The sequence below is a fragment of the Eutrigla gurnardus genome (genome assembly GCF_963514095.1).
Source record: "Eutrigla gurnardus genome assembly, chromosome: 16".
Classification (NCBI taxonomy): domain Eukaryota; kingdom Metazoa; phylum Chordata; class Actinopteri; order Perciformes; family Triglidae; genus Eutrigla; species Eutrigla gurnardus.
The window spans coordinates 9,913,144-9,933,820 of NC_139927.1; the positions used below are offsets into that span (position 1 = coordinate 9,913,144).

At 40.5% G+C, this 20,677-nt stretch overlaps 2 protein-coding genes across 4 annotated transcripts; both read right to left on the reverse strand.

Annotated features, from left to right (window-relative positions):
* Positions 1 to 2,710: 2,710 nt before the first annotated feature.
* On the reverse strand, positions 2,711 to 8,940 carry LOC311026502 (ATP-dependent RNA helicase DDX19B-like). The gene is made up of 10 exons (XM_084030100.1): positions 8,880 to 8,940; positions 8,587 to 8,782; positions 8,399 to 8,491; positions 5,188 to 5,290; positions 4,973 to 5,087; positions 4,695 to 4,872; positions 4,348 to 4,585; positions 3,295 to 3,457; positions 3,008 to 3,199; positions 2,711 to 2,919 (listed from the first exon to the last, which is right to left on the reverse strand). The coding sequence occupies exons 3-10, from the start codon at positions 8,458 to 8,460 to the stop codon at positions 2,858 to 2,860; spliced, it is 1,113 nt and encodes a 370-aa protein (XP_083886226.1). The 5' UTR covers positions 8,461 to 8,491; positions 8,587 to 8,782; positions 8,880 to 8,940; the 3' UTR covers positions 2,711 to 2,857.
* On the reverse strand, positions 8,928 to 20,351 carry LOC311026500 (PHD and RING finger domain-containing protein 1-like). 3 transcript variants are annotated; one of them, XR_014598491.1, is made up of 8 exons: positions 19,890 to 20,351; positions 19,342 to 19,425; positions 19,099 to 19,244; positions 18,844 to 18,935; positions 18,062 to 18,261; positions 16,964 to 17,048; positions 15,774 to 15,962; positions 8,928 to 8,943 (listed from the first exon to the last, which is right to left on the reverse strand). XR_014598491.1 is itself a non-coding variant. In XM_084030098.1 (7 exons), exons 1-7 carry the CDS (start codon positions 20,028 to 20,030, stop codon positions 16,867 to 16,869), a joined length of 750 nt encoding a protein of 249 aa, XP_083886224.1. In that variant the 5' UTR covers positions 20,031 to 20,351; the 3' UTR covers positions 16,403 to 16,866. The 3 variants fall into 3 exon arrangements, 2 of the variants coding, with proteins under 2 accessions (XP_083886224.1, XP_083886223.1); XM_084030098.1 differs by lacking the exons at positions 8,928 to 8,943; positions 15,774 to 15,962 and adding an exon at positions 16,403 to 16,872 and having other exon boundaries at positions 16,968 to 17,048; XM_084030097.1 differs by lacking the exons at positions 8,928 to 8,943; positions 15,774 to 15,962 and adding an exon at positions 16,408 to 16,872.
* Positions 20,352 to 20,677: the final 326 nt, after the last annotated feature.

Sequence of the window (20,677 nt, forward strand, 5' to 3'; positions counted from 1 at the left end):
ACCACTGATGCTGCCTTCACATCGCGTCGGAAATATCGCACTTTTAAGACTTCGGCCACCAGAAGCAAACAATCAAAGTGATAAATATTCTTGTATGTTCTTTAATATTTTAACGTCAGCTAATGTTACGACGAGGCCAAAGTCCTCCAAAGGGCGAAGCAGATCGGCTCTAAACAACTCGACTGTCGGGGACAGGATTAGGGGTGGGGGGAAAAAAATCGATATTGCAATATATTGTTGTGCTCTCTGTCGCAATAAATGAATCGATACACTGACGGCAAATATCGATATTTTGGGTCTACGGGTTTTTTTAGACTCCCGCCGTCGGTGCGTCTTAGAGTTTACGGTTCTCCGGAGCGGATCCGCGGGGGCCGCCCGCTGCCCGGGTGTCGGTCTGAGCTCCAAGCGGGTTTCACACATCCTTGAGGGCATGAGTTTGATTGCCTATTTACGGGCAGGATTCCGAGCGGCGCGCTAGAGTTTACGGTTCTCCGGACGGAGCAGAACTGCGGGTTCGCGGTGCGTAATTGTAAGCGTGGCCGTGTGCTGACCGGTGCTGTTGTGAGCTTCAAGCGCTTTTCACACAGCATTGAGGGCACTTTTCGGCCGGGCTCGATCGCCTATTTACGGGCAGGATTCCGGGCGGCGCGTGTTTACCGTCCGCCGGAGGGTCCGCATGTGTGGATCTGCGGAGCCGTGTGGGCATGAGGCCCGACTTCCCAGGTACTGGATGGGTGAACATAACACTGCACATAATTGGTTGCATACTGAAATGTGCCCAATATTTCATTTAATTCTGATGTTATTCTTATCTTGTTTAGCTATTGTTAAACTAAAACGGGCCCAAGTTTACATAAAACAAGTTGCTACTGACTTTTCAGTATCAGAAAGCACTGTCCTGGTTTACATAAGACATGTTATTAATGTTCATGCACTTTAATGTGTCCAGCTGGACAGTGTTTATTCATTTGTACATTGTACGAAGTTTTGGAATTTATTTTTTATGCATATTTTTTCTTTTTCAGTCACATATCGTGATATATAGTTGATGAAATTTCTTGCAATATATCGAATATCGCAGATATCGTGTATCGTCATATTATCGTTATTGTGGGCCAAATATCGTCACAGTATTGAATCGTGAGTTACCCGTATCGTCCCACCCCTAGACAGGATCCAGAGTCCCGCTGAGTACCCAGAGGGTCCCGCCTCTGCGTGCAGCAGGCCGGACAGAAACCTCAGCTTCCACTTGCCCATTAAGTGGCAGGCCGGCCAGCTGATCCAGGGCTCTGCAGCAAGACCCACCGCAGTCCTTGAACCGGTACAAAGTTCTTCCGTCCATAGTGAGGAGGCAGACAGAGGCGAGTCCCGAGAGGAGCCTGAACAAGACGATGTCCGAGCTAAACCTGTGTAATGATGCAACCCTATATGTTATTCACAGGATGAAATTAATCTCTTTCAGGACTTTGGAGGCCACATTAGGAGAAGTTTGTGCTTTGAATGGGATTTTTTGTTGTTAAGTCCATATTGGACTCCAATTACGATTCAAAGCACTTTTATTAATATGTTTGTGTTAAAACATGTCTGGAGAGGACCTTAGTATACAAATCTTATTTTTGTAACCATTTTTAGATGATAGCAAATTCAGAATAATACTGTCCAACTAATTAATCTAACTTGTAACCTTTTTTGACAAACAACAACTAAATGGCTATAGTTTGTTTCCATATCTTACATTTTTTTGATCGACGTTCTTATATGCCAAATAGTCCTCTGTTAGAGAAGTACAGTTAATGTGTTGAATTCATCACTATATTTTTATACTGCAACGATTGCCCTGCTTTCATAGTGTGAACACAAATCCATAAATCAGGTGTAAATAATAGAATTAATGAATGACGCTGACCTCATGAGTGATACCGGTGCTTTTGAATCAAAATCACCACCACTGTGAAAAAGGCCAACAGCTAACAACCTTCACTCTACTCCGAGCAAGTACTCCTTTTATATTTCTTTCATACTGAAAAGGGAGTCAAAATCATTTCTGGAAGGATAAAAGCTGTTTTTGATGATGAGTGAACGTACCACGATGTGACTCATCAAACTCCCTCTGGAAAATGTTAAAAACAAATCAATCCCACACTAAAGAGCAGAGCATTCAGAGGCTACAGGCTCACTTTAGAACATATTGTATATTCCCTAAAGACATATTTGAATCATCATGTTTAATAAAAGATTGTTTCGGACACACCCAATGTAATGATTTTACTTGGTACGGTGTAAAAACCTTTTCCTCTGACGAGCCGCAGCTTTCATGGACAGATGGTATTTAAACTGCAAGTACAAGTTTGATATGCAACGGTATAGTTATTTATTCTTTTTTCACACAAAACAAGCAACAGGCTTCATAGTGTGATAGAACATCAAATTAAGTAATGGTCAAACTAACAGTCAGCTACCACAAAAGCTGAAACAGGCATTTAAACCTTAAAATGCTTCAAGTCACTCAAGGATATTTTAGATGAGACAATCCAATATCAACAATTCACTTCAGACAAACAAACACTGCAAACCATCAACTGTAGTCTCAGACACCCTTGAATGCTGTTTTAACAGCCGGCGGGTGATTTTATAATTTACATGCTTAAGGTGACTTAATGATCAATCAAAATTGGACACATCAAATGAAAAATGGCACAGAATACTGCCATGAAAAAAGTTTGCATAAACATTAGTGCGATTCTCTCCTCTGTGAAGAATAAAATGCAAACAAACTCTGGAAAGGAACTCAAGTCTCACATTTGAGGTAACACGTGTCTCACTGCGTGAGGATTTGATGGTGCACGGAGCAAAGCATTCAGCCGATCAGGAGTTCCATTTCTTCGAGATTGCTAGTATCAAGCTCTTTGATCTTCCTGTCTGTAAGAGGAAGATAGAGATAATAGTCACATTAGGATCTGTGCATTCGCCGTTTTGCATGATCAAACTGAAAGAAACGGGAACATACCGAAATGCCTTTCAATTTGATTGATAATATCCATGCTGCGTTCGCTGTCAACCATATTGACCGCGAATCCTCTTCTGCCGAAGCGCCCAGTGCGGCCGATCCGGTGAAGGTAAGTCTCGTTGTCAGCGTTCCCAGTCATGTCCACAGGGAGGTCAAAGTTGACCACGAGCGACACTTGTTCTACATCAATACCTGTAATCATCATGACCACTAATGAGTTTGAGAAAATGTACACACTCGCCGTCCAACATTAATGTGATGTTTTCATTTTAAAACCCCTCCCGTACCTCTGGAGCACACATTGGTGGTCACCAGCACTTTCTCTTTCCCGTCCCTGAAGCGCTCGATGACGGCGGCTCTCTGCTCCACCGTCATTTCCCCACTCAGCAAGGACACCTGGTGCCCTTCTTGGATCAGGTTTGTGGACAGCCAAGCAGCCATCCTGCGAGTCTAAAGAAAAAGTATCAGCCAAACTAAAGTGCTCATACTGATGTCTTGTCAGGAGACATTTTTCCAGGAATTGGAAAATACTTATTTGTGTGTCAAAATTTGTATCATAACAGAATGACATGCCTTCTGCTCTGATCCTACTTTGCTTTGAATTATGCATTACTGATTAAAAAATATCTGTTGATTCACTGGAATTCAACACCCAATTTACAACCGACATCCACATGCAATCTGTGCCTGGAGATCCTAATTTGACAAATACAAAAAACAACACATTAATGAAAGATGTAAATGAAATAGACTGGATCAGCCAGACCACATCTGGAGATCCGCATTGCCATCCGATCTGAACCAGATGTGGATGCAATGGGTACAGCATTACCACATTCTAAGGAAAGACAATACATCCGACAAGTTGACAGGTCATCCAACACAGGTTACAGATACAAAGTAGTCGGCTACTAAAATCAGCTATAAAATGGAAACATTTAGGGTTCTATGGTGGATTGGATTGAGCCATGCAGCCACGGCATGCAGCACTACGTAAGGAGGAGGTTCAACAATGTTGCCCAGAAAATGCAAGCAAGCAGGAATGCAGCAGATATGCACTGACCACTGCCTCTGCAGCACCACGATTCAGAAATGATCTGATGCGTGAGCCGAACAATGCCCCTTTTCAGCCTGTTGAGAGCTATTGCTTTAAAAAAAAAAAAAAAAAAATTGGAGATAACGAGAACAATTAAACACCATTAGTTAATACAATAATCACACATAATCCATATCGTGTATCCAGAAACAGATCTCCAAGTGTGATCAGAACAGTGAAGGAATAGTTTTCATTAAATCCTAATCTAGTGTGTTCTAAGAAACAGTTAAATCAGCCGACTTACATGGCAGAAGATCATGGCCTGTGCTATGGTAAGGCTCCCATAGAGGTTACAGAGGGCAGTGAACTTGTCCTCCTTCTCCTTACAGACCACATAGAACTGCTTGATGTTATCCAGGGTCTCCTCTTCGCGCTTTAGCCTGATGATATTGGGATCGGGGACCACCAGCTCTGCAAACTCCCACACAGAGTCCTCGAAGGTTGCAGAGAAAAGCAGCATCTGGCAGGCCTTTGTCAGCTGTCTGTGTTGGTACAGAGAGAAAGGGAGAAAAACATTGTGACAAGAGAAGCTTGCTGACGGACATGACAAAGAAAACTTCATGGGAAGGTTTCTCTGAAAAGCAAACACACCTATGGATCCTTAGGCTCTGGTCACGATGACCTTGTGTGGCGATCATCACATCAGCCTCGTCAAGCACAAACATAGTAATCTTCTTGGGGTCAATGAGCTTGTACTTGGTGCACCAGTCGTGGACTGTGCCTGGTGTTCCAATGACAATCTGCTCCTGCAACTTGATGCCTCGCGCCACTGAACAGAATGCAGGAATTCACACGGTGACACCGGCTCTCAAATACAATTTTACCCCTAATTCCAACAGGTGTAATTACAAGTACAGTCACAGTCTTACTTCTGTTGCCCCGAATGCCGTAGGCCAGTTTCACATCAGGATAAAATTTCCCCATTTCCTCGATCACTTGGCCGATCTGTAGAGCGAGCTCGTATGTTGGCGAGATACAAAGGCACTGGAAGAACCAAACAGTTTTCAAATGTTGAGTGGCATTTCAGCGTCTACTACTCAATGTGGACACTGGCTGGACTTTGCAGATTACATGAGATGCTTACCTGAGTCCATTTATTGTCTGGGTTAACATGGCTGAGCATGGCTAGAGAAAAAGCAGCAGTTTTACCTGTGCCAGACTGTGACTGGGCAATCAGATTCTGAGGTCTGGGGAAGAAAAATATAATGAAGTGATGTAAGAAACGCAAGTACAATTGTTAGAGTCCAGAGCTGGAGCAATCAGCAGAACATACACAAAACTATAACTATTTATCTCAATCGTTTTTAAAAGCATTATGCTCGGTTTGATGACCTTACCTTGTATATTCTATGGGATTTTTACTTCACAGACTAAACAATTAACCAATACAACAATTGGTATTAATTGATAACAAAAGTAATCATTAGTTACAGCCCTAGTCCATTGACTCATGCCAAATTAGCCTTTTCACATTCTCATTATAGATCTAGATTAGTCACTTAGACTAACAAAACCCTGGTTATAATAAATGTATATAAAGTGCTATGAATTAGTTTAGGATGTGATAGAACTTGCTAGAAAAAATACTGCACTAAAGTGCTGAAATAATTAGTCAATGTATCAATTATATGATTGCCAGAACATTGAGGATTTTTTTAATTAACTGTCAGAAAAGTGAAAAAAAACAGCAATTTCAAGTCCAAAGATGTTGTCACGTTTTCATTTTGTGAAACCAATAGACCAAAATACAGATAAGAATAATTTACAATGTTTTCAAAGAGAGAAGAACAGCAAATCCTCATGTTTGAGAACCTTGAACAAGAAAATAGTATTTTTCATTGATGAACAACTTGAACAATTACATGACAATCAAAATAGTTAACAATTAAGTTCTCAGGTTCTTTTAATGACAAAGAAGGGCAGCAAATTCTCATATTTGAGTGGCTTGAACCTTGATTTTTGCTTGATAAGTAACGTTAATGGGTCATTCCGTGTCATTTCATCAAATTTCTGAAAATCTTCCCACCTGACCATCTCAGAATGTCCTGAAAAAAATCAAGGACAAAGACACACTTGTTTATAGGACGAATCCAAAATATTAGGTCTCTACTGTCAACAGTTTTCTCATGAAACATAATTGAATGAAGGGTAGTTTAGACAGTTTTTGGCATCATACTCTGAAAAGCCATTTTTAAACAGCAATATCTGGAAAACTATTTCACCTGTGACCTTCAAATTTTCTACAGTGTATACCAGTTACTAATAGCCTCCAGATATGGAATATCAGGGGTGTAGCTCAATGATAACCTAGTATGGTAGGTACTTAAAATGTGGCTTGTTGAAATAAAGTAGTACATTTGAAGAGTGGCTGAGCCCCCATTTTTGCAGATAAAAGACTTCTTTCACTTCTGCCTCTATCTCTGGTGTTAGCCTAAACATTCTACAAAATATGGTCTCTCTCAGATGATTAGTTTCACAGATATTAAGGCTCAGAAATGGAAGTAAACACATCTTTGCCCAACTTCAGAGCCATATTCCAAAAAACTGACAACAAGTATCAGGTCCAAACTTACTTTTTTTGAAAGATCAAATTCTTGTTAAAATCATGAGTTAAACATGCTGAAAGCAGCTTTTAATGTCTTAAACCATGAACAAACAGCATGATATTGAAGACTGTACTTTTTGTCATACTTTAAGTATATAAATTACACAACCAAATCAAATAATAATCTTAATTTGAGCATAAAGATTTTACATTACAAAAGTCTCCAAAGTTTGATATTGAATAACAGTTTGTCTCTATGCTCACTATGAGACAATATGTGAGTTATGATCAGAAATGGTGGATAGGAAGTATCAGAGATGTTTCAGATCAAGATGAAGATGTACTGGTTCAGTTAATGCACCCATACGGCCCTGCCAAGAGTTTCTACTGGCCAAGAAGAGAAGACCTGTGTAATGTCCCACTGCAGCATAGAATTGCAAGATTTGACGTTCCCTCTACAGAAACTGGGTGCATGTATGCCATCAAAAAAGATGAGCACAACAGAGCAGAGATGTACATTAGACAATTTGTAAAGTGACTGCCAAATTAATGAATGCGACGAAGGAATTGGATCTAAAAGATGAAAAATGTGTGACCCTCATAGTGAGCATAGAGACAAACTGTTCAATATCAAACTTTGGAGACTTTTGTACTGCAATGTAAAATCTTTATGCTCAAATTAAGATTATTATTTGATTTGGTTGTGACAATTTATATACTTAAAGTATGACAAAATGTACAGTCTTCAATATTATGCTATGTTTGTTCATGGTTTAAGACATTAAAAGCTGCTTTCAGCATGTTTAACTCACATTCAAGGACTTATTGCCTCTGTAACTATAACTGTGCTACATTTTAATGTTTTCGTAAGGCTAAATTTATCAGTAGCATTTAGTCACATGTAAGTCTTTGGTAAATGGTAAAAAAAACAATTGAATTGCCCTCCTGTGATGTTTACTAGTAAGCTGTAAGGACATGCAGTACCAAAACCGGCCACAAAAACCCCACCAATATCAGGATTTAAAAAAAATCACTGCAACAAATTGAGGCAAAACACCCTCACGATTTTTTAATATGATTTTAACAAGAATATGATCTTTCAAAAAAAGTAAGTTTGGACCTGATACTACAGTTTTTTGGAATATGACTCTGAAGTTGGGCAAAGATGTGTTAACTTCCATTTTTGAGCCTTAATATCTGTGAAACTAATCATCTGAGAGAGACCATATTTTGTAGAATGTTTAAGCTAACACCAGAGATAGAGGCAGAAGTGATAGAAGTCTTTTATCTGCAAAAATGGGAGCTCAGCCACTCTTCAAATGTACTACTTTATTTCAACAAGCCACATTTTAAGTACCTACCATACTAGGTTATCATTGAGCTACACCCCTAATATTTCATGTCTGGAGGCTATTAGTAACAGATCAACACTGTAAAAATTTTGAAGGCCACAGGTGAGATGGTTTTACAGATATTGCTGTTTAAAAAATGGCTTTTCAGAGCATGATGCCAAAAACCGTCTAAACTGCCCTTCATTCAATGATGTTTCATGAGAAAACTATTGACAGTAGAGACCTAATATTTTGGATTTGTCCTATTAACAAGTGTGTCTTTGTACTTGAATTTTTTCAGGACATTCTGAGATGGTCAGGTGGGAGGCATTTGATGAAATGACACGGAATGACCCTAATGTAAATTATTTTTCTGTCCAATGACTAAACCAAGATGACTTGAGTGAAAATGAACTCACGGCTGTGCCAACATCAGGGGCAAAGCGTTCTCCTGGATCCTGGAGGGTCTGTTGAATCCCATATTGTACACACCATTCAGCAGTTCAGGTTTCCTATTGATCATCAAAAGCAACAAGTGTTTGAGGACGGAGGGAGGGAGAGAAACAACATACATCTGCTTGAAAGTTTAGATTACAGTCAAACTCACAGTCTCAGCTCCTCAAACGTCTTCACAGAGAAGAGAGGAGATGCGGGGTCCCGCTGGAGGACCTCAACCTGGTTTCTGTTCCGCACCAGACTGCGCCGGATCAGTTTATTCAGCAGGGACTGTTCAGCCAGGTCCACACTGTCACCCCCGTCATTCTTCAAACCTCCATTTGCATTCTTGTCCGGCAATATGTTGCCTACACAGGTGGATATAACACAAAAAACACAGCTAGGCGGTGGAAATAGGTAGTTCAGATGGTAATTATAACTAAAAAAAATATACTTATTAATTACCATTTACGTCTCCGCTTATCTTACGGGAACCAAGCTGTCGATCCACTCTCTTTGAGAAGTCCAACTGGTTCGACAAAACACATTATTACAGGTTTTTTTTAATGATGCAACAAACTCCGTGTGGAAAGCAGCTAGTTAGCTTAAATTAGCTAGCTTGCTAATGAGCGATGAGCCTGTTTGATGATACATTCGGAGCCGTTTGTCAACTTTGAACAGTTACTTCACGTTTACCTGTCTAGTCGGTGTGGTTTCTTGAACATCGACAGCAACCGCCCACGAGTCTTCGGACATTTTCGAGCATTAATTGAGTGTTTCTTTCGAGGGACGAAAAACGGGGTTTCTCAATAAAAGTTTGATGTCAGCATGAATGACGAGTGTGCGTTAAAGTGACAACGTGCCGCCGCCGCCGCTCCCCTCTGACCTGGACCAACCGCCCGCAACCCCGCTGGACCACACCATTGATGCTGCCTTCACACCGCGTCGGAAATATCGCACTTTTAAGACTTCGGCCACCAGAAGCAAACAATCAAAGTGATAGGCTACATATTCTTGTATATTCTTTAATATTTTTGCGTCAGCTAATGTTACAACGAGGCCAAAGTCCTCCAAAGGGCGAAGCAGATCGGCTCTAAACAACTCGACTGTCGGGGACAGGATAGTCCATAGTGAGGAGGCAGACAGAGGCGAGTCCCGAGAAGAGCCTGGACAAGACGATGTCCGAGCTAAACCTGTCTAATGATACGACCCTGCATATATATATATATATATATATATATATATATATATATATATATATATATATATATATATATATATATATATATATATATATATATATATATATAGGCTACATAATAGGGTTAGGGTTATTTTATATATATATATATATACCGGTATATATTTTACATAAAAGTCATACGAGGACCTTAACGGAAAACCCTTATAATAAAGGCATGTCAAGTTGAAACTACTGACCATGTTTCAGATGTCTTAGCGCTTCCATCAAAGAGTGATTTCCACGCTGATGGTTTCATGTAAATAACTGTTCAATGCCCAAATAAGTGAAATTGTTCATTTTTCACAAAAACAGCAAAAATTTGAGAGAAAAAAGGCCAAAATGAGGATACAAATTTGTGCATCGGAATTTTGTTTTTCCTCGATTTCTTCCTCATTAATCATCTCGACAGATTTGTCTTGTGACCCTTTGGAGGAACAAGACCTGGAGATCGGAAACCACCCGACTGAAGAAGCTAACTGGAGATAGTTAAAACTGGCACCGGCTCAACTAACTACAAATGCTACGAACAAACATCAGCGATAACAATCTAATAATGCCATATAATGCCCTTTAAACAGTCCTATCTGTTCTCTATCCTCTTCAGCACAAGTTCCACTAAAATACATGCAAGATGTGAGTATTAAAGCTACCAGTAACCCAAAATGCAAGATAAAAAGCCTATAAAAATGTACAAACCTGTAGTGAAATTCGATCAAAAATAGATAGAACCATCCACATGTACTACAACTAAAACTATACCCCAGCATATTTACATTTACATTCAATTGTTTTTTATCCTTCCTAGTGTCTTTTCATTGAAGATCTACAGCAAACGCCTCCGTAAATCATTTAAAATAGGCCTACATAAGAATGATGTACAGACGTGAATGAGATGCTGTGACACCAGCACTTTCAACTGGTTTTCTCAGTTTGTGATTTATAAATAAATGATGTTAATAAATGAAACATGCACAGTGTATTCAGTATAGTGGCAATGCATCTGTACTGTGTTAGCTTTGGATCCAGGACATATTTGTGATGTAGTATATTTGTAGTCAAGTTAAGGATCTTTGCACCACTGCACGTCTAAAAAGATTCCTCCCTGAAAAAAAAAGGCTCTTGACTCGCTGGGAGCAGAAGGGACCAGGTTTAGATGTAGGTGTAGAAAATTCCTGCCTTATTTATGTAACCTTTGGTGCAGCGGTCAATCAATGAGTCCACGACAGAGAAATTGATAATGGATTCAATGTGCAGATCCTTTTTTTTCAAAGCAAAAATCCGAAACATGCGTTACAGTTCCAGCCTGGATGTTGGGGGGGGGGTTAGACTAGTCAGTAAGACAAATTGTGAGGTGGATTCTTCAGGGTTTTTTGTAAGATTTTGCAGGCAAGTAACTGATTTCACAATAATAGAAGATAAATACTGAATTGCAGCTCCGCGTTTGAAGTGCACCCTTGTGCTGGAGGGATAAGTGAACAATCTGCATCCATTACTTTGATGTATTCTGTATTAGCATTATGTTTTCTTCTTCTTCTTTTTATTACAGGAATCCGCCGGCAAAATGAACATTCGGGAGTTTCACGTCCTCTTACCTAAACCGGGGAGAATCTTTAATGCATTCTTCAAAATCCACCGTCATCTTGGGCCGGAGAGTAAAGTTTCAACGCGGTTAAAACGGGGATGTCATGTCCCGGGTTGTAGCGCGAAGGTTTCAGTCGGTCGTTAAGTATCCGATCCAGCGAACACGATCCCTCCCGCAGCGGTTCAGTCACTCACTGGAGTCCCGCTCTGGTGATCCAGACTCGCCGCCTCACTCAGTACTGGTCTGGACCTCGCGCTGCCTTCACGTGCTCCCGCTAAACGTCCGACGTCCGAGCTTTTAGCCTCTCAGTGCGATTTTGAGGTATTTGTAGTGATGTCCAAATGAAGCTTCGTGAAGCATTTTCTTTATTTTCTGAGCCCAATAGATGGCGCTCCCTGTTCAACAAAGGGTTGAAAGCAATGGAAATATATATCGGCCTTCAACCCTTTGTTGAACAGAGAGCGCCATCTATTGGGCTCAGAAAATAAAGAAAATGCTTCACGAAGCTTCATTTGGACATCACTAGGTATGGACATCACTAGTAGTTGGTGATGGAAGCACAGGGTCTGGTAGCAGTGTCTTCCCCCAGATGTTCTTTCATTCTCAGGAGACTTTCAGCTAATGTCTTGTATGCACTCCCAGCATCCTTTCTCTTTGTCAGTGTTGGGTTAGCGTCTCATTACGATGTTGTTGACAGAGGGCACACAGTACTCAGTTTATATCCTTTTTAGGCTTCTTAGACGTTGAGGGTGTTGGAAACCCTGATTCTTTTAGAAGAAACTTTTTTGACATAGTCAATCCACCACCATCTTTTGAATATTGTACGACCTGCAACAATAAAAACAAAACACATTTAGACAGAGAAAAAAATCATACATTTTAAAAATTCTACTAGGGATACTTGTAGCAGGTTACTCTCTCTGGCAAAATCCTTGTACTGAGGTGTGTGACCGTGATGGAGTTATAAAATAGATTTAAAAAAAGAACCACATGGGCAAAGGAGAGTAAATTAAGTCTTTTGCTTTCAGTATGTGTGTGCGTGTGTGTCTGTGTCTGTATGTGTGTGTTTGTATGTGTCTGTGTGTGTGTCTGTGCGTGTGTGTGTGTGCGTGTGTCTGTATGTCTGTGTGTGTGTCTGTCTGTGCATGTGGTGTGTGTGTGTCTGTGTGTGCGTGTGTCTGTATGTGTGTGTGTGTCTGTGTGTGTTTGTATGTGTCTGTGTGTCTGTATGTATGTGTGTGTGTGTGTGTGTGTGTGTGTCTGTATGTCTGTGTGTGTCTGTGTGTGTGCAGAGAGATGTCCACATTCCACAGGACATAATTTAACAGTGTCTTATTAAGCTTTCACACCCAACAGCCACTGATAGGCTACATGTTCCAAGCTAACTAGCTAGCTTAAGTAGCCTACCTATTTTTGCTATCTTGCTAATTTACTTTTCCACCTAGGCCCATGATGATTGTTTTTCTCTTTAGCCTTTAAGATGTTCATAGCATATTTTATTCATAATTTTAACAGGTGAAATAAAATATTTAGGCATACCTTGATGGACAGTCCACTGCACTGCTTGTCCCAGGAAGCAAATGCTAGCTAGCTCATTTGCTAGCTAGCTCGATAACTAACCGGATTGTGGTGGGGCAGGAAAAATAACTGAAAGAGTGTCTAATTGGATTTTTATTAATTTAATGTGTATTTACATTTTTTAATTTACATTTGTGTACTGTATTTAGTTTACATTTTTTAAATAGGCCTATTTAAAGGAGTCATCACCAGGAAATCGCAATTTCTCTTGTTAAAACATGCATATCTGTGTTTGACCTCAGTTGAAACTTGCCTGAAAGGCTGGAGTTTGAAAGTGGCGCCGTTTTTTCGCTTCTGCTCTTTTTCCGAACAGGAATAGCACACAAGGGTGTGCATTCCTAAAGCACGAGATTTTGATTCTGCGCCTACGGTGACGTCACCGTGGAGGCTACTTGCATAAGCCCACCCCTCTTTCACCACCCAACCCAACCCCCCCCCCCCCCCCCCCCGTCCGCTACCTGACGTCCTGCTGTAAACGTGTCTCTTCAACCGTCTCTGGCTCTTCACTCTCCGGTTCGGGTTCCGACTCTGGTTCGTACATAAATGCCTGAATTCCGTAAGGTTCGTCATTAAGTGTGTGCGCCATGACAGGGGGCTGTTTATGTTTTGGAGTCTGCATGCAGGCAAGCCCCCCCGGCTCTGTCCTTCCTGCGGCGAATCAACGCGCGCCTCATTACATATTATACAATGCACATCCGGACCAGTCAAAACCTCGCGCGTAATCTCGCGTGATAAAATCGCGGTACGAAAAAGGGTCAGAACAAGCTCAATGTTTGATTAAAATTTTTTTTTTCTTTTTTCTAATAAGTTTTACGAATTGATCCAAAGCGATCCAAGGGGGGCTGGATACGTATAAAACCAGGTTATGACTCCTTTAAAGAAATCATTTAAATAGGCTATTTTTAGTAATGTACATTTTTGGGGGGGCGCTACCCACACGTTTAGCCCCGTTGCTCATTCCATGAATGCACAAATCCTTACAAGCTGTACCTCGTTGTAAAGGTGACTAATCAGGCTTCCCAACAATATACAATACATCACCAGTTGGTATTATTAAAAAGGCAGTTTTTATTCATCATTCATTTATTCGCATAACAAATGGCTGCCACGGCCACTAGGGGGCGCTTTTGAGGTGGCCCAATATCCAAATTAGTTTGAAACATATTCACCAACACATCTACCAAATTTCATGCTTTTATCACAAAGTGAACGATTGTTGTAAAATATTGAGCTAATCCGCCCCACTACCCTGAAATGTATTCCCAGGTCTATTTTGAATTCATTTTAATCTTGCCATAGGACTGCTGTGCTCACACTAGTGGCAATATATATATGTGTGTGTGTGTGTGTGTGTGTGCTAAGAATAGGAGGTGGGTGGAAGTATGTACCGGCACGACTCTGGTATTGTAGCGTTTGGGTGACTGAGTTTGGTAGAGCTCTGCAGACTTCTCTAGGTAAATGATATTGAGAAAACTCTTCTGCACAGTAAATACGAAGCTGGTAGCTTAGCTTAGCACAAAGACTGGAAACAGAGGGAATCAGCTAGCCTGGCTCTCTCCAAAACTAACAAAATCTGACCACCAGCACCTTTAAAGTTGACTTATTATTATCTTATTAAATCTGTACAAAAAGTGATAATTTTGCCATTTTATGTGCTTCAATATTTCTTCTCCTCATAGAAATAATCATGTATATACATATAACAAAAAAACCTGCAAATTTCCATGTGACAGTTTTATACGTATCAGACAAACAAGGTGTTGATTTATGAGCTTTAGATGAGTACATAGCGGTTTCCCAGTGTGGGGGTCTGGAGTCCCACAAATAATGAACTGGATGAGAAAGCAGGATTTTTCATGTTCATTACTGTACAATTATACCTCTAAAAAGACACATAGACAAGGTGACGAGGGGTCACAAGTAGACATACACCTTGTGACCCCTGCAATACGTCTGGGAACCACTGAGGTAAAGGATACTGCATGTTGGGATAACAATACACGTTTCATACATTTATATTCTCATTCTGCATACTGGGTCACATCCAAAGGCACACGACACATGACCTTTTGGAGTCTGAACCCCAGAAGCTGTTTGCAGTCATGCTAACATCACTGCTGACTTATTTAGCAGCCCCGTCAATGCAGATTAGCTCGCGTGGCTAATGTCTCACAGGCAAAGTGCTTCTCTGCCACCGCGGCAGCTCTACGCATCGCTCCTGGGGGTGCTACAACTTCCAGCATCAGTTCCACCGCATCAGCAAAAATAACTTGGGATGGAGGCGGGCAAGCGGGCGGGCGGGCTCCATTCTTGTTATTCAGCTTTATGATTTTGTGGAAAAAAATAATTCAATTGAAGCTATTAAAAATGGCTTTTGTGGAGTTAATTAGTGACCATAAGAGGTATGGGTGTGCCGACCTGGTTTCCAGTCTTTCTGCTGGTCTAACTGTCGCAGGCGTTTCATATTTAACTGACACAAGAGTAGTGAGAATAAGCATATTTCCTCAAAAACTGCTCTCCAGCATTAAGGTCAGGTGATCGCCTAAGTAAAGACACCAACAAACAGGGACCCGTGAGTGCTTTCTTGTGTACGTGTGGTTTTACACACATGTCTCGGCATTGACATTTTTGTTCATTTCAACAATTCTGCTCAGCAAACATGTCTGGCGGACGAAGGTGAACATTTGTTGCTGTTTTTTCTGTGCACATTGTTTTGAGGGGGAAAAAGTAGGGCAAGATGAGCTGCAGGCTTGTTAAGAACCCGCCCACTGAATTACAACACATGCCGATAACACACACACACGGATACATATGAGCTAATAACCGTAATATCAGGGAGTCATTTTGGTGGAATGGTTTTTTTGACTTCACATTTGTTTTTATTTTTTTCTCACAAATACTTCTGATCCAGCACACGAAGGATGGATTTAATATCCGATGAACAGAAAAAACAGACCTGAGAACGTCAGCCTCCTCTCTCTCGGGTACGGTGAGAGATCCTGAGAAATGAGACTGAGGCTGGCGTTGCTAGGCGATGGCTCGGTGATGCTGAGGGAGGCGGGACGAGGAGGAACTCTCAGTTGTCCTCACATACTTTGTTTGGTCGAGGTCAACTGACCGTCTGTGTCCTGCCACACTGTGCTACCTGTACCGAAGAAACTGGGTACTTTAGATACATAGATGACGTATTCAGTTTTGGGTTCACATTTATAGGGATGGAGATGTTGGTCTGTCGGTCCACCACATTGGTTCACACTGAAATATCTCCACATGACATTTCTGCAAAGATAAATGACATTCCCATCAGCCTTGGTGTTGCTTAATGGGTGGTTGGCTAATAGTCGGCGTATTTTTAAGACTGGAGGTGTCGAAGGAACTCATTTTACAAAGCAGTAAATTAAGTTTATATTCAACTGTGGAAAAATTTGAATAATAAAAAGGTCAATTAAAAAGTGAATGGCCGTAGCTGAAGAGATACAGTAGGTAGTACATTAAGGTTGGTGATGAGCCACAATGTTCAATGTTCATTTACAAGAACACAAACACTGCAGTTTAGTTAACCTCACATTCACCATCCTGGTAGTGTAAATATTCAATACAGCACCCTGACACTGGGGGAAAAGCACTACTTACTGTTTACTTTAAATTAAACTTCCATGTGTAACCTGTGTAAGGATTTATTTCTCCAGTAAATTAATGGGCTGAATGCTACAGAGCAACGTGACGGATGTACAGTACTGACAGGCGGACTAATACATTGTTGGTTTTGGTCTATTTATTGAGTCTTAAGAAAATGACAGAATGAGGTCAGCCTTATTTTTTAACAAAAGTAAAACAAACACATGAAAAGGGAACTAACAATATCACTGATATAAACAAACTACTTCTTCCTCTGGTCAGGTTCAGAGCAGTGCCTTCACATGTTGATGTTTATAACACAATGCTGCCCCCGTGTGGTCATTAAACAGCACTACATTTATCAGGAAGTGACAATTTCAAACCATCTTCCATGTTTCCTTAAATTGCACGCTTCCTTTTTTTCCTCGTCTTTAACTCTGTGAAACACATAAAGACAGACAAAGAAATAATAAAAGAATATGAACAGGCTTGTGAAGCAACGGGGAAGTGAACTGACTGTTTACTTACTGACTGCAGCGCTGTGATGAAGTGCAGCTCCTTCATCGGTTGGGACTGCAGGCGGTGATGCCCGTAACAGGTGTTTTGGTACATGCTGAGAAACCAGAACAAAAAAAACCCCAACAGATTATTTAATTTCATTAAAAAAAAAACAAATGGCGGTCACCCACACAGTGAACCCAACCAGGTCAAGAGGCTCGTTTCAGTAACCACAGACACCAGCAGCGAGAGAGGATGCCTACGTGTCGGTGGGGTGACGTGGTGGAACGGTATTTATACATCACCCCTAACAGCACACATGCAGGAAATGGTTAGATACCACAGTGACAGCTTCCTCTAGCGCACAAGACTCTGAAATGAACAAAACCACGGATTCAATAACTGCTTTAAATTGTCTCCTTTGCCTCGGCTGCTCGAGCTAGTTAGTGGCATACTTGAGGTTACATAAATGAATAAAGCACATGGGGGAACTTCATAGCATGTACTGTAGTCCACACACCTGCTAGATAAAAGGTTTCACCTATCTTATACACTATCCAGTTTTTTGTACTCTTCTTGCCGTTGTATTCTTACAAATTATCAATTTCACGCACTGTTTTGAAGTTTTGTTGAATTTATTTTGGGGGGAATCCTAACAGTCAACAAACTAAATTAAGAAACCTAAATAACTTATTTGTTTAAGTGTCAGATTTGAGCAAATAAATACCTGGTAATCTTTGAAAAGCACAGTAAGTATTTCCTGGAGGTATTTTCAGCATCCTCAAAGCCTCTACTTACTATTTGGATAAAAGATATATTATCTTATAAACACAAAGTTGCAATTTCTCCAGCTGTAACTCTGTTTTCTGTTGAATCCAAACAAAGATTGTTGCCAGGAATGACATGTCCTTGCTTAAATTTTGTAAATAAATATAACAATTAGTTAATATTGGATGTTACTCTCTGATATTTTCTATTTTCATAAAACAACAACCTGTTTATATTTTATTTGTGCCTTGCAGAACAAACTAGATGTGTCATTTGTGGCTACCTGGAGAGAAAACAAAGTCGTTTTGGGCTCATGCTGTCGAGTAGATAAACAGGTGATACTCTCTGTGTGTAACTGACCCAGGAGGGTCGGGGCCGAGGACGAGGACCGGTGCTGGCTCTGCTCTGGAGTCTCTGGCTGTGTCGTGGTTCAGTGGAGCTGCTGGGACGGTTTATAGTGGAGGGTCGAAGGCGACTGCTGGTAGATGAAGTTTCGTCTGCTTCAGCCAGCAGGTCCGCTAGTTCGCCATCACTGATCTCCCCCTCCACCATGGAGCAGTCTGTGCAGGGAAAGTTTCACAAAATTAACTCCAAAATTTCTCATAGTAATGTGACTTTATTTTCAGGGGAAAAAAGCTTTTTAATGGTTACTTTAGCTACTTTTGGTATAGCCTTCCCTCTGTTATGTTGTTTATTCTACAGAGAGAAGACAGTCAGTCGTCCTTTTAAGAAAAAAAAAAAGAGCAGTTTAAACACGTTCCAATATTTTATCTAAATTAATCTAGATTAATCTGTTCAGGGAAGACGCTACTGGTGTCAGTTCATGCCAGTGTGGCGTGACAATTAACTTTGTCATAGGCCATCGCACTAAACATTTTAGATTTTTAACATTAACTGCCAAACTGTATGATCATAAACCACTGACACATACATCAGGTATTATTATTTCTTTGGAAAATGGATGGCAATAATTAAATGAGCTGACGATAATAATAAAAAACACAACTCTGACCCTTATAAAAAAAGGAAGCAGCTCTGATTTCCCCCACATTTCTTGTGCAAAATAATAACACAAGTAAGTAAAAAACAAAACAGGATAAGGTGTATTTTAAGTGAGTACTTTGTTAACAACCCAGCCTTACCTCTATGCTGCGGACTGACCACACACTCTAAACAAACCCAGCCACCTTCAGGGTCAGTGTTTAATGACGGCGTCAAGCAGTCCATGTGGTAGCTGGAACGGAGATTGTGTTGGAGTGGTCAAAGTCAGTCAAGTGCAACTCATTATTTTACTCAACATAATGCAATTACTCTGACTAAAACATGGGTATGTACTGAGAGTGAAAGACCAAAATACACCAAAATGTGTAAAGTGGAAAAGCAACACAACGCCATACCTTGAATCACAGTGTAGGCACACGAGCAGCCGGTGCCTGCGGTCGCTGCGTCCACATTCCTCACAGATAACAGCACTACTTCCTTCCCCTTCATCATCATCATCATCATCATCATCATCATCCCTTTTCTTAGTCCTCACTTTAATCTGCAGCAGCACCACAAACAGGTCAGTGCCCACGCATCAACATATTTCCACACATATCAAAACAGAAAGCTGCCTTCAGGATGCCTCGAATAATCACCTTCTTTAGTGTGTCCCCTCCAGGACACCGTCTCTGATGGATGAAAGCAAAACTGATCCGATCCACCGGGCAAGTGTTGGCCGTCTGAGATTCAAGACAGAGAAACTTTAAAATGAACAATAAAACAACAGAACGATTTCACTTGATGGTCATGCAACTGAGACATAACGTTTTTATGAACAGATAATGCACCACGGTGGAGGCTCATGCATCTCAATTAGTGCTGCAACTAATGATTGTTTTCATTATATTTTCTCAATTCATCCATTAATTGTCATGCCTACAAAATCCAAGGTTACATCTTTATCACTTATATCTGTTTTAAACCCAAATATATTCCTTGTACAATTGTATAAAACTGAGAAAAGCGTAAAGTCTTTATATCTGAGAGGCTGGGGTCAACTCATGTTTTAGCATTTAATTGATTGCTAATTGATTAATGAAATAGCTACTGAGTCAGTTAATTATATTTAACGATGATTAGGTCACGTGGTTAATAGATGACAATATTTTGCCAGACGGGAGTGAAAGGAGAAATCTCTGTTTACCTTGGACCACTGAAGAATACAATCGAGGCAAAAGACATGCTGGCATTGTTCCAGAGAGCCCACTGTTTGCTTTTCAAAGGGGCTCAGACAGATATAACATGTATCTCCCCCTGCTGCGTTTAACACGGTGGACTCGTCCATCACGCAAATATTACTGTGCAAGAACCTGACTGTTTAAACGGCTTTTGTGACGCAAAACATTAAGTTTTATCCAAACATTACTCGACTTCCGGGTGTCCGAAGTTAACGCCGATAATAACAAGAGCTAGTTAGATACTGTTAGCTTAGTTGCTAACGTTAGCTAGCATACCACTATCGTTAAGCCTTGTCAAACAATGCGGCCAATACACCCACACAGTGTTAATCATGCCGTTCAGCTAGCAAGTAAAACAGCATGTAATAGCTACATAAAACAAATATAGTTCGCCTGTTAAGTGGAACATTCAAATAGCTAGCGTGAACGGCTATGTTTCACAAAACTTCCGGTCATATTCTTTCAAAATAAAAGCGTCGACTACCTAAGAAAAACATGCACAACAGCCCCTCAAAACTATCTAACACGCGGTTGCAGGATGAATTTATGAGTCTCTCAACTGGAGGGTAATCCAAAATTATCACATTTAAGTATTTTGGAACGAAACCATACATACATGTAATTAGTCACAATTTTATTATAACACAATTTAATGGCTGAAAAAAAGAGTTTCTAAAATGTTACTTAAAAAAACCCATCCAAAACTGGATTAAAAACCTGGCAAAGTGGAAAATGTCTTTGTTTAATTTGATAA

Bases quoted from the DNA above. Each gene is read 5' to 3' on its own strand.
- LOC311026500 (XM_084030097.1), bottom strand. From the start codon at position 20,030: ATGGACGAGTCCACCGTGTTAAACGCAGCAGGGGGAGATACATGTTAT. The intron at 19,245-19,341 runs GTGATTATTCGA...GTGCTGCTGCAG, and splicing joins GAGGGGACACACTAAAGAAG to ATTAAAGTGAGGACTAAGAA. The intron at 18,936-19,098 runs GTATGGCGTTGT...TCTCCGTTCCAG, and splicing joins TGCCTACACTGTGATTCAAG to CTACCACATGGACTGCTTGA.
- LOC311026502 (XM_084030100.1), bottom strand. From the start codon at position 8,460: ATGGGATTCAACAGACCCTCCAGGATCCAGGAGAACGCTTTGCCCCTG. The intron at 4,873-4,972 runs GTAAGACTGTGA...CATTCTGTTCAG, and splicing joins CGGCATTCGGGGCAACAGAA to TGGCGCGAGGCATCAAGTTG. The intron at 3,458-4,347 runs GTAAGTCGGCTG...CTTTTTCTTTAG, and splicing joins AGGCCATGATCTTCTGCCAT to ACTCGCAGGATGGCTGCTTG.